This window comes from Trachurus trachurus (assembly GCF_905171665.1).
Source record: "Trachurus trachurus genome assembly, chromosome: 13".
Lineage (NCBI taxonomy): Eukaryota > Metazoa > Chordata > Actinopteri > Carangiformes > Carangidae > Trachurus > Trachurus trachurus.
This window is the reverse complement of record NC_139892.1, coordinates 38,038,676-38,053,019: the sequence shown is the minus strand read 5'-3', so window position 1 is coordinate 38,053,019 and position 14,344 is coordinate 38,038,676. Positions and strand designations below refer to the sequence as shown.

At 39.9% G+C, this 14,344-nt stretch overlaps 1 protein-coding gene across 1 annotated transcript in view; it reads left to right on the top strand.

Annotated features, from left to right (window-relative positions):
* Positions 1-277: 277 nt before the first annotated feature.
* Positions 278-14,344, top strand: part of LOC310995925 (leucine-rich repeat and fibronectin type III domain-containing protein 1-like protein) — a gene marked incomplete at its 5' end in the record, with an annotated part of 73,129 nt that continues 59,062 nt past the window's right edge. Inside the window, 3 exons of the mRNA XM_083985137.1 lie at positions 278-541; positions 6,630-6,830; positions 12,525-12,691. Of these exons, the coding sequence (XP_083841263.1) occupies positions 278-541; positions 6,630-6,830; positions 12,525-12,691 (632 nt within the window). The remainder of the gene's footprint in view (positions 542-6,629; positions 6,831-12,524; positions 12,692-14,344) is intronic.

Here is a 14,344-nt window from a genome sequence, read left to right as displayed (position 1 = left end):
CTAAAAAACAAGTTAATTTTTAGGTGATGAGTCTTATTTGAAGTGGAAAGAAATTAGTTTTGACTAAAATTGAGACATTTTGACAAGAAATAAGACAAATATTCTTGGAAAGATTTTGAGTTTTTGCAGTGAACAAAATCTGTCAATCAAACCCACCAAGCAGTGATCTGAGGTTTTTATTTTGAAAATCTAGCAGCAGGAACACCGAAAGACGTCGTCAACTGAACTGACTCCTGCTTTTTTTCTCTGTTATCTCTCCTGCAGGAAGAGAACAGCCATGGACGTGGTCTCCTCGCTGGTCTGCCCACTCCTCCTCTCCTTCGTCCTCCTGTCCTCCCTCCCCCCCTGCTCCTCTTCCTCCATGCTGTGTCCAAAGCGCTGCACCTGCCAGAACCTGCTGCCGTCCTACACGGTGCTGTGTGCCAAGACGGGCCTCCTCTTCGTCCCGCCCAACATCGACCGCCAGACAGCTGAGCTCCGGCTAATGGACAATTTCATCACAACGCTGAGACACCGGGACTTCGCCAACATGTCCAGCCTGGTCAGGACTCAACCTCTCCTCATACCCTTTATGTGATAAGACTGTGCTGTTCTTGTTTAACTTGAATAGCAGCCAGAGCTGGGGCCATATTGTTTTTAGTTTTTTTTTTTGTTCTTTCAGTCCGTCCCATTCTTTTGTACCTGGTATGTCAGGAACACGTAGATGAAACTTCTTCAAATTTGGCCCAAACATTCACTTGGATGACCTGATTAGATGTTGGGGGTTAAAGGTCAGAGGGCAATGTGACCTCAAAAAACACATTTTAGCCGTTACTCAAGACCTCACACAGCATTTATGATGAGTATTCACACGAATGGTTCAGGACTCTGGATAAAGAGGGATGTTAAAGGGATAGTTCAACATTTTGGCAAATTGGCCCATTATCATAATCCATATTCCCGTCGAGGGCAGTTTTTCGGCAAGCAGTCACTGCATTTTGCATTGAAAACAACTCTGTCTCCTAAGGTTCTGTTATTATCTCATAGCATAGTGAATGTACAGGTCACAACTTGTCCACCAGAGCGTTTTAGAGTTGTTGGATTGTGTATTTGATGAGGGAAACCAAGAAATCCCACTAGCCTCCGTAGCGTAGCTCTGAGCAGCTCGCACCTCTGCTCCGCCGTTCTAAAAACAGCTTGCACCGACAATTAAAGGTAACAAACCTACTCCTAAGATTATAGGGATTATGGCAATGGGCCAATTTGCAAAAATGTTGAGCTATCCCCTTAATGCTGCGTTTCTACTGTGTGGTACCAGCTCAACTCGTTGCGTTTTATTTGGAAAAAGACCACCGATTGGTCAAGAATCGTCACTGCGTCGTCAATGCGCGGCATGTCAATGTCAATGTCAATGTCAATTTATTTATATAGCACATTTCATATGGCAAGCATAAACTCAATGTGCTTCAGAATAAAAGCAAGATGCAATACATGTGAGTGCATATTAAAACAAAAGCCAATGTGTTCAGACAAACAGACAAAAAACGAATTAAAAGCTTGCGAGAACATATATGTTTTAAGATTAGATGTAAGAATATCCTGCACAGCTAAAAGATGGTTTTATTCCTACTGTAGGTCTGTGAATATGTTACTTTATTAAGCCTTAATGTTTTCCATGTGATAAAGTAACTGTTTAGATCCCAACATGTGGTCAGTTTATCTAAATAACACCTTTTTGGACGTTTGCTCCGACGTTTTCGGAGATGTGAAGAGCTTCCCTATGGGACCAGCCGGCCGGGACCAGTGGCTACATATGTACACGACGTATCACCACATTTCAATAAATACATGTACAGATAAGTCTATATTAAATCTCCATTCCAAAAGCGGTTCTCTCTACTATCCTGTAATGGAAATGACCTCCAGAAGAGAACCTGGTACCATATCTGGGTCGAGTCGAGTGGAGTTAGTGGTGGAAACACGGCTTAAAGAGAAACTAGTGTGATTGAAGGAGACAGTAATGCTATTTCTCATCTTGTTCTCGTTGTGTAATTAATTTTAGAGATAGCTGGTGGAACATGAATTATATAAAGCCTTATGTTGTTGATGTGTTGGGTGCTTCTCTGAGCTGCATGTAAAATGCACTTTGCTCAAGTGAATCACAGCATGACTTCTTCAACTGCAGAGCGAGTTTAGTCCTCTTCCACTCCACCGTACCAAAAGACATCCCAGTGATGTGTCAGATATGTCGACGCAAAAATTTTAATGAATGCCACAGGTCCTGAATTCAGAGCTCTCTCAGCCTGGAAGAATCAGCAGCAATCAGAGCTCCACTAATACGTATTTGGAAGCTGGAAGGAAATGTTTAAAAAAAACAAAAAAAACAAAAAACAACTCGGACCACTCAGAAGAAGGCGCCTTTCATGTGTGTCTAATGATTCTGGTCTCAGACGTCAGTCCAGCGCATTTGCGAGAACACAGCGGAGCCCACTTACATGCTAATCAAAGTATATTAAGTTAGCTCACAGGCTATAAGCTCATGCCAGTGCCTGCTGCTCATTTTGGTCCAACAAGTCACAGCTGTGTCTGTCCAGTCTGAATGAGAAGTGACCTGCCAGAAAAAAGAAAGATAGCAGCAGCTCATTAGCTTGTATTTATTTTATTTTTAGAGCAGCTGAATCCTTTTCATAAGTTTGACAGTGATTTCAAGAAGGAGACAAGAGTCACAGTCCAACATTAACGACTGCTTTTTATGATATTTTCTTAACCACAACCTGAACACCATGTGCAGATGAAGATAATATAAGATAAGATAAGATAAGATAAGATAAGATAAGATAATTCCTTTTTTGCATCCCTGGGTTGCTCATTTAATAATAACAAAATAATGAACATAACGTGTAGGACATACAATCAAATACAATTTACAAGGACGAAACATATAACATGAACCACCTCCTACTGACACACCACATTGTACAACAGTGCACAGATACTGATCTCCACATACAACATTATACTCAGGTAAACAAGCACAAATGACACATTCCCTTTCATACAACCTCATACATTACAAGTTGTGCAGATCTGTGACCCTGGATTCATATTTCACTTCATTTCATTTATTGAATCTCCATTGGATTTTCTTCCTAGAGTCCAAACATTAGGTTAAAATTGTCCATTCAAAGTCCATCAAAGGAAAAAAACAAGAGCTAATACAATCACAGCACATAGATAGAATCTTAGACGCAGACAAACATAGAACATAGACATGATTTGTACAGACAAATTAAGAATCCATGAATATATGCAAGGGGAAAACAATATAGCAAAACATACAAGCAGATACCAAAATAGCAATCTCATATGGCAGGGAAGAGAAGACTTAATTTTATCTTAGTTGGTTCAGCAGTAAGATGGACCGATATACTGTACAAAAGAATGTTTGAATTTATTTTGGTTGAAAGAAGGAACTCTGTAACACCTGTTTGAGGGCAAAAGTTGATATTCTCTCTTCGTATGATGGACAACCTGAACATACTCTTATTGTGGGCTTCCTGAAAAGAGACAAACCCTAATTTGTTTCGATCCAAACACAACTCTTTTGTTTGTGTTGCTTTTTGTGAGATCTCAATTCTTCCTTTAAATACTTCTATACCCCACTTCTGTACATTTACCATGGTAACAACTGCACTTAAAGCCATTATCAGTATATGTCTGGTCACAGAGCTGCAGGCGCTGCAGAGTGACTGCTCTGTCTCTGAGAAGTGCAGTCATAGAACATCTTAAACATATTCATTTTCTTGAGTTATCTCCCCCAGCTGTAAAGTGTAGCCCGCATTCGTAAGGACAACATAAATATCTGTTGAACAGGACTATTAAATGCCATTCTGGGAAATACTGCACGTGTCTATTTGAGTCACAAGTGAAAAGAAGAAGTGAAGGAAGCGAACCAACACAGTAGAGTTCAGAATGAAGCTGAACAACACAGATTAAAGCTAATGGTGTGACTATAGAAAAGTGTTTTTACTGCTGCCACCAACATGAAAAACAGAAAAGAAACTTTCCTTTTTTTTATGCTTATTCCACACCGAAAGCCAGGGCCGTTGTATAGGGGAGAAAGGTGATAAGTCATAAAAAACCCCAGTAGTCTAATCTTTGTATGACTGATTTATTCTGCGTAAGACCCTGACTAATACTCATAGTACACTGTAAAAACTCTGTCTTATTTCTTGTCCAAATGTCTCATTTCTAGTCAAAACTAATCTCTTTCCACTTAAAATAAGACTCATTACCTAAAAATTAACTTGTTTTTAGATCATTTTCACTTAGATTCACAATAAATAGAAAAATCTGCCAGTGAAAGTAAGTTTTTTGTGCTTGTAATAAGGAAGAAAAACTTGCTCCACTATCAGATTTTTTCCACTTATTCCAAGTGAAAATCTGCTTGAAGAAGTAAAAAGTGTCTAAAAACAAGCTACTTTTAATATGATGTGTCTTATTTTAAGTAGAATGAGATTTGTTTTGACTAGAAATGACATTTTGACTTGAAATAAGACAAATATTCTTGCTAAGATACTTGAGTTTTTGCAGTGTAATGCTGCATTAGCATCAAAACAAATAAGGCTAAATAAAAAACGATAATACATACGTAGTCTAAGAAGAAGAAAAAAAGGAAAAGTTAGGGGGAGGGGCCCACTTTAGTATTCTTTAAGGGGGCCCAGAATTCCTAGCAACGGCCCTGCCGAAAGCATAAATATTGCAGGAGCATCTGCTTCCCGCAAGGTAACGCACTGACAGAACTTTGCAGATTACATCCACTCTAATCATGTAGCGGAGGTGGAGACGCTTCAGCACATGCAGCACAGAGAGAAGAAACACCAACGCCATCAAGATTTAAATGCCAAATAGAAATAACGTTTCGCAGCTGGAGACTTCCTTAATGTGTGAGAAATAAGTTTCTTCTCCGGCGTCATTACCGCGACGCAAACACGATGATGTTTGCACACACACACAAGGCAACGTGGGAAATTAGGTTTTAATTATCCGGCAGCGAGCAGGAACGCGGCGCCACACAGACGTCTCTAGTGATCACGGTGCACCTCCAAAACACATTTACAAAAGTGTGGGTGTTGATTGACCCTTTCTTGGGTGTTAATAGAAAATGTTTCTGCATCTTCACAGAATGGTAATCCATATACATCCAGTCATGTACAAACTCAACTCAACTGCGTGTTTTCTAATAGTCTGATTAACTTTTTAATAGAGTCCAGGCTTATCTTATAATAATGTCATCTGTAATTCCATGTCCAGATAGAGTCTGTGAGGGACAGCAGTCCTCCACTGAACACATGTCTCAGCTGACCCGCCGTACTCTACTATTAATTACGTAGATTATTATTAATGAAGACAGGTTAGAGGGTGACCGAGTGTTTGAACAGCATCCTGCCACCTGACTGCTGATTTAATCCCCTCAGCCTTCGGGGTCCAACTTGCTGCACCACTTTTTTTTAACAAAGTATTGAACTTCTGTTAGCTCGAAAAGTGCTGGCTCATCTGCTAACCGCGACCTTTGACCTCCCTGCACAGGAGGACAGGAAGAGAGTCATTCTAAACCAGGATAGATTTCACATAAGAGCGAAGCCTCAATAAATTATTGCTGGTATAAAATTAAATAATCTTACAGAGGTTCAGGCAGGAATGGAAAATGAGGAGTGAAAAAGTAATTTAATGTCACTGCTAGTCACATTCCCATTGATTTTTTTTTTTTAAGTCTGGTATATTTTGGATTTTATGAATTGTAGCTCCCAGGATATGTTATAAAAAGCATTAAAATGGTAATTTTAATTGATGGGGAGAAATTATGCATTATTGCTTTTCCTGGTCATTTATTTCACGCATTTTCGTTTTTGAACAGATTTCATTCAGTTTTACCAAGCAGCTTTGTTACTAAATAGCGACTGCCCAAAAAATGTTGCAAAAAACTAAAGAAACATTTGTTTGCATGCATTTACACTCATAAGGCATATCTACAAAACAATAATTGATAGATCAAATCAAAATCAAATTAAAATTCATTTATAAAGCACTTTTCATACATCAAAAACGTGGCACAAAGATAGATATATACTATACTTATACTATTACAGTGGGTGGAATTTTGTTTTTAGGACATTTCTGTCCATCTTGGCATAACAACCACTTTCTTTTGCCAAAAATGGGACTGCATTGCCTTCTTCTTTCTACTATAAATGCAACTGCAACCTGAATGTCAACATAAAACTGTATTATAACAACTATAACTGTTGTAATATACATAACTTTGCAGGGATAATATGTTGTTGTAATCAATATTTACATCCATTTCTAATTTGATACAACATTTTGAATAATACACAATGACCAGATGAACTAAATCTTGTGATCAATATGCTAATATGCTTATACCAGACAAGACTAGTGATAGATAATAACTTAATGGAGGAAAACCTTCCAGTTAGTCACCTACAGGATGTTAAAGAGTGTGTATCTCCTGGTGCACGTTTTAAGGGTTGAAAAGGATGGGAGGAGAATATGATCAGCAGAGAACAAGTTTGATTCTGTTTTTATTTGGGGGTAAAAACTAATTTGATCTTCCCCTGTGTTTGTAGATCCACCTGACGCTGAGCAGAAACACCATCAGTCAGATCCGGCCGTACGCCTTCGCCGACCTGCAGGACCTCCACGCCCTCCACCTGGACGCCAACCGCCTCACCGTGCTGGACGACTCCCACTTCCAGGGTCTGGTCAACCTGAGGCACCTCATCCTGGCCAACAACCAGCTGCACAGCATCTCAGAGAGAGCCTTTCAGGTACACATGAGGAACCCCACATGATACCAACACAAGGCCCTGCTGCAGTGCTGCAGTGCTGCAGTCATGCAATTACCCGTGTTTCTTCTGTTGCACCTGAAACTGCTGTTGTTGTTGTACATGAGTTTACAGCTACTGGGGGAAACACTGGACAGGATGTGGCCTACTGTCCTATGTTCAGGCTTCAGCTTCACAGAGCATCAGGTTTATCTTACTGTATCTCTGAGAATTCAGGAATTTATGAAGATGTCCAGTGTTTCTCGGGTCCATTGCTCTGCAGTAAGGATGTCACGATTATAGATTTTCTTTGTACGATTATTGTCAGAGAAATAATCACGGTATTACGATTATCTCGATTATTATGCATTCATTAATTTCTCAACATATGAATGTGTAAAATCAAATACAGTCAAAATATAATTACATTACAAATTTTTACACTAAATATTTTAAGTATCTACTATTCATCTATAACCAATTATTAATCCTCCAGGGGAAGTTTTTTAAATATTCAAATCATTAATTGTCATCTATACCATTTTTAAATTGTTTGTTTGTTTTTTTTATCACAAATGAGATGCTAACATTTCAATTCCTATACCAATTGTATGTTACGTTAGGTAAATGGACCAGTATTTCTTACATTTACCTTAACTTTTCTGCACATCTGCCTCTGTGTTTCCAACATAATCTTTTATGGAAAGTGACGGTATTTAAGAATCTTTACGATTAATTAATTGTGGCGTTAAATACCACAATTAATTGTGAAAACAAGTAATCGTGACATCTCTACTCTGCAGTATTCATTCTTCTAAAGCTGCGTTCACACTGGACCTTTTGTTTTTCGAACGAGCGACGAGTTTACATGTGAAGTCAATGCAAACGAGGGATTGAGCGTTTTATCGCCCAGGTGAAAAAACGCTGGGGCTCGGAGCGCCGGAGCGTTTTTTCGCTCTGTCGCTCGAGATGAGAAATCCCAACTCTCCGCGACAAAAATAAAAGGTCCGGTGTGAACGCACCTTAATCTTTCCTTGTTCTTTTTTCATATTTACATGGACTGCTGTGACCTTTTTCAAATTGAAATGATCCTCAAACTAATCCATGGAACATTTTTGTTATTAGTTTGTAGTGGCAAAAACATAGCCCTATGATAAGGAACGAAAAACAACAATCCTATCAAGATTTGAAGATTTTATTGTTGTTATTCTTGTATTGAAGCCCCGAAATGTGAAATTGTCCAGAAAAAAATTAAATAAGTCTTTATTTCAAGCTTGTTTTGTAGCGGAAGCTTCTCGAAGCTCCTCTTCCCGGTTCGTCCAAATTTGACAAACCGGGAAGAGGAGCTTCGAGAAGCTTGCAACCGTTATATTGACATGCACTGCTACGCCGAGACCCCCTGTAACTCAGAGAAGCCACGGAGGACTCTGAAACTTCTCCCAGCCCTTAGTCCACATGAGGGTGAGTAGATAATGAGTGAATTTTCAATTTTGGGTGAACTATCCCTTTAAGCCTGACAGTCAATTTTTACGATCTTGATGGTTTAAGCAGAAATCTGTAGTTCACAGGAGAGAATCTGTGTTCACAGTTTAAAAGATTCAAACAATATTAAATGATAGTTTTTGTTGTTGATGGAATAAAACTGTGCAATTCATTCATTATTTATATTTACTTTTATATAGAGATAATCAGGGTTTGTCCAAGATGTCATTAAAGTTCATGCTTTTCTGCAAAGGCTCTCCTGTAAATATAGCAACTACTGTAGGCCGGCTAACCAGTGGTGGACTTCCATGTCATGTGGCAGTCAGCTGACTTGTATACCTGCCACTGTGTTGTGTCAGTTCACACCTAAAAACAGCAACTTAGAAATTCATTTCCTACAGATGAAAATGACTGGGAGTAGTTCACACTCATAGTTCAGTGATAGTGAACTGATTGGACACGTGTCTTTATACGGCTGTTACACATACAAATGAATAAAAGCTGCATGTCTTCAGACTGCGTGGTTCAGTCAGTGCATTACAGTGGAGGTCAAACTGTAGACATGGCCAGTTTCTCTTATTTCTTTCATTATTCATTGTTGTTCATTGTTAGCTAAATTTAATGTGGACAATTTGGGCCAAGGTCTCATTAGCTGAATGAATCTAGTCAGACAAATTGGCCAATTACCCTCAGGCCTTCATCGGCTATAAATTATAATCATTTTTTCAATTTAAAACTTTGTCTCTCTACAAATTGGGTTTTGGTTTGCCAATAGGCAACATGAATTCACAGTTCAAAGGTTCATAGTTTCCTAATAAGTGAGTCAATCATGAACACACAGGCTGTCCTGCCCAACATTAGATATGTTCTTCTTACCCATTCTACACTGAAACAAGTCAAACTATTTTAAACCAAACAACTTTGGATCGGTGCCGCCAACGACGCATCTGAGTCACTAACGAAGCGTTCAGAAAGATTGCCATTTGCCAAGATTCTCAAAAAAGTTAGTTGAAAACTTCCTGCAAAGTCATTGGAAGCTCTTCAGAATAGTTGTTGTGGCGCTGAGGGTCAAGTGACTGTGAGACCCCACAGAACCAGCCCGGCCTGTCAGCTGGACGCACTTTTAATAACCAGGCTCTTAAAATAAACTGTTTTCTGCACTTCATTAAATGACACTGTCCACTCTCTCTCTCTGCTCATTAAAAGTCCAGCGCCGTGGTTTCGGAGGGTCCCCTCTGGACCGGCTCTTAAACCTCTGCAGGACTTTCATTTAGAGGAAACGTGTGAACTCTGAACTCCCTGATGCTGCAGTTTTAATTGCTCACATTATGACAAATGGGTGATGATGATACAAAACGAACATGATTAAATGTTTTCCCTCCTAAGGCAGTTGCATTACTCCACAATGCTCTGCATACACTGTGTACAGTACACACTATGCGTTCGCATGTGCTGTGTGAATTTCAACTGTGTCACATGTCCTTAACTTACTTCCCTCACTGGAGATGACAATCCCTTCAGGAAACTGTGATTGTCACACACTAGCTGGGGGCTTTCCTCACCTCACTTTAAAATTCATGTTTTACCATCCTCTGTTTACCCTGTGTGTCATGCATAGACTGTCAACTCTTGCTAACATTTCCATATTTCGCACATTCTGTGTCATAAACTGTAAACTGTCTTGTCTGTAACAACATCTCTGTCCAGTCTGTCCGTCCTGGGTGAGGGATCCCTCCTCTGTTGCTCACCCTGAGGTTTCTCCGATTTTTCCCTGTTAAAAGGGTTTTCCATGGAGTTTTTCCTCAGTGGATGTGAGGGTCTAAGGACAGAGGATGTTGTTATGATGCCATGTGAAGCCCTTTGAGACAAACTGTTGGTAAAAACGGGCTATACAATACAAATAAAATTGCCCTGCCTTGCCTAAAAAGAATGGACGTAGCACCTGTGACGTCACCCATTGGTTTGGGGGAGTCTGTTTTGTGCTCCTACTACGGGCATTTGAACTGCACCATCTTGGATTTTAGTGGAAGTCTACTTTCCATATTTGGAGAGGTGCGGCGGTTTGCCGGCCGAGAACCCGCCAACTGAACTCGAAGCAACCAATTAACGGCTGGTAACTGTCTGCGAACCTGTCACTCAACGTAACCACACCCCGTTTATGAAGCCTAAACAACACTAAAATGGTTGTGCTACAAAATAATCTTCATCAACAGTACAAATAGGGTCCAAGCACATAATACAAGGCATCAAACACCTGCTAGCTGTGCCTGCTTTCTATTGAAATGAGGAAGAACTCACCCACTCTCCTCCAACTGCTTGCTAGTTGTGGGAAAGCCCTGACAAGTCGATTACCGAATGCATCAGCATCCTATCTGTCTTCCCTCTCTGTTTCTAATAATAACTAGTGTGTGTTGAGGGAAATGAACAGAGTTGAGTTGCTCAAACTATTACAGTCAGTAAAAGCTTGCATGCATTTTTGAAACTAAAAGTCACTGGACTCTTTACTTTTCTACTGCATTCTGTGTCTTTCAAACAGCCAGACCTTATCTGACCTACAAAAAATAAATAAATAAGCAAATATACATTACTCAAAAACAGTGTGACTATTATCCATGTGTTTCAAATTTAAAATTCAAATTTAATTTAAATGTCCAGTAATTGGGGAAAAAATAGTTAATTTGTTGAATGACCAAATGTTAATTTTATTTACTTTATCGATGTGATGGTTTAAAAACTGGGTGCAAAATATAAATAAGTACATGTATATATAAATACCACATTTTTAACCAGTTTGAATTTGATTTAAATTACATTCTGTTCCTGAAATCCACCCGACTGCTGGGATCAGAGTAATCCTGATTTTTTGGATCAAAGTGTTACCGATCCTTCTGAAAGGTTTTGAACAGTCCAGTATCGTGAGGAATTCTGAGTCACAATTGCAATCCAACTCCAACATCCAGTCATCTTTTCATCACCCTGACTCTTTTATTTCTACTTCAAAAGTGACCTTTTCCTGACGTTCCATAATAGTTTAATAATAATATATTTTTAGAGTAAAACAGTGGCACTGTTAAGCAGCAACCCAGCATAAGTCTGTGTTAAACTCTTCTACTAACCACATGAGTTCAGGAGTTCATGTCTTTGTCTTCTCTGTGTGTGTCCATTGACCTATGTTAGGTCATAAGTGTATTAGGTCACAGAGTTTCTGGGATGTTCCTCTTTTTGATGCTAATTCTGACTCTTCTCACGCCCAGCACCTCTAGTCATGTTAATTAAACCGGATTAATAGAGTCAGTGTTGTGCTGCTGGTTTCCACCTGTGCACTTCATTCAGTCACTGTGCAATGTGACCGTGTTGCAGATGAAAGGTTTTTGTACTTTTGAGTTGACATTTAATTTCAAGCTGTTTATTTTGCTGTATTTGGTGGGATTTATTATTATGGAGTTTAGCGCGCTTTGATGAATAAGTTATTTTCTGCCTCTTGTCTGGCGGGATTGTGTCTCACACTTCCACCTTGTTGCTAATTGCTAATCACGGGCCTCCTACCTACTGACAGTTACCACCTATTTGACTGTTTGAGCATTAGTCTGGTTGCCAGGAGACTCACACTCCTCCATCCACTATGTAACTGAAAGTAAATGAAAGTTAAGTCATTCTCAGCAGTGTGAATAAAAACCAGCAGTGTCATTTCTTCTCCCTCCAGGACCGTCATGAGATATTTTAGGCAATTTAGGGCTGATTTTCTGCTCACGCAGCTCTTTGCACTCCTTCTCCACAGCTTTTAAAGTTTCTTGTGTCAATAAGGAATGAGATTGCCTTTGCTCAGAAAGTAATAAAGCACAGATTATTGTAATGAGAATTGAGTCATTGTGACATTCAAACACCGTCCTGATTGTGTGAATTATGAGAGCAATTACAGCAACAACAACAGGCGGCAGGCTGCGATCTCTCCTCTCTCCGTCTTTCTGCTGCACTCACATCCAGCTCCTCTTACTCCTTCCATTATATTCCCCTCTCGTTCTTTTGTCTTTGTGTATTTCTTTGCTTTCCTTCAGCTGTCTTTGAGATAAGGAAAAAAAAAAGACGAGTGGGGGTGGTGGTGGTGGGTGGGTTTGTTTTTTCTCAAATGTTGCAGCGATGCTCTGTGCAATGAAATGCTCTGTCATGCTCACACGGCTCTGACTCTGTTTCTGTCTCTGTCTCTGTCTCTGTCAGGACTTTCTGGAGACTCTGGAGGACTTGGATCTGAGCTACAACAACCTGGTGGACATCCCCTGGGACACCATCGCCCTGCTGGCCACCGTCAACACCCTGAGTCTGGACCACAACCTGATAGAAAGTGTCCCCGAGGGAATCTTCTCCAACCTGCACAAGCTGGCCAGGTGAGGATCATGTGTTCACAACCACACAGCACCCACACAGGTTTCATGTCTTGACTTGGCAGGAAAAAGAAAATAAACTTGTCCTTATCCATGCATTCAAGATTCCTGAAGGAAATGTGTCTGGGACATGCAGGTGCTGCTACATACAGTACAGTACATGGTGCATAGACAGGTTTAAATTGCAATCACAATACAATAAATCAACAATCAACACTGCTTCCATGAGTAAAGGCTGCTACACACAATCTCAACAGATTTTTTTTTATCTGTGAGAGACCCAACACATGAAGATAAAAATTCATTGATTGAACAGTTTTGATTGTGTGTGCTCCGATGTTACTAATTCAGCACACCACCCACATAACATAAAGATTTGTCTTACAACACACTAGAGTCTCGTCCCCGAAGCCAGAAATCTCGCGTGATCAAACGTGATCTGACATAGTACCCCGAATGACCTCTAGGAGGCAGTTAAACCAAAATAACCGTTAAACCAAAGCAGGAAGAAGAAGGTTTTGTTGATGGTAGCCATAGAGATGGTAAACATAATAGTTTGTTATGCTTCTATGTCACTTCTTTATTGACCATATTCAGTGTCATCTTTCCTTACGTCACCGATCGGAGTGGGTAAAAAAAAAATGTTTGCTGGCGTTAGCTGTGACTGCTAACGGTAACGTGAATGTTGATATGACACCTTGCTAATGTAATGTAGAAAGATAGAAAAGCAGTAAAACAGTGGATAGTCAACGCACACCCGAGATACATTTCACGCTATTCAAGCCTGGAAGTTGCTAACAAGCTTGTGTTTTTAGTCGATATCAGATGTTGTGGTGAACACCGGAGGTTAGATAGCTGATACGGTTGTTATGTGGCGGCGTTGAGTCTTCCCACCCCGACGCTGTGAATACGGCTAATTGGCTAGTTCCACGTCACAACCCATGGAGTCGGTGATTGTCGGCTTCCCCCACACACAAGAGGACTTTTTATCGTTAATATTGAACAGGTTTAAAAGTTACGACCGTCAGTCCCGACCATTTTCCAAGCAGATCGTCATCAAATTGACTCTAAACACACCTCACAGCACAGGATAATGTCATAGGATAACATTTAGAGCCATCAGATAATCAGGCGTTTGCTGTCCTTGGTCGGAAGGAGGGAAAATCAGCCCAAAATCAGCCAGATTATCGTTATGTCTGTACCAGGCTTTAACTGAAAGAGGAATAAAAGAGTTTCTTTATCTATTGACGTAGCGTTTTTCATTCTTTACTGGAACTCTGTAACATCTACAAGGCGGGAGCAGCTCATATTCTTTGTGCAGGACATGAGAGGAGTCGGCCATGATCTTCTTATAGCCTGGCTGATAAGAGTTTGATCAAAGAGCGTCTGGAGGGTGGGAACTCTTTCACCTGCATCACTTTCATTGCAGAATGAACCAGTGTATTTATCTGTGATCTTAACTTAACTGAGAAATTACCAAACCAAACGGAAACGCCATAACGCATGCATTCACCTTGTCCCTTGTATAAACTATAAATAAAATAAATAAATTATATATAAAAAGTGCTTTTCACTGGGAATTCTAAGCAGTGTGTTTGTATGTATCATCTCTCTGCTTCCTCTCACCTTGAATTTAAATGAATGCTCCTTTTCAGT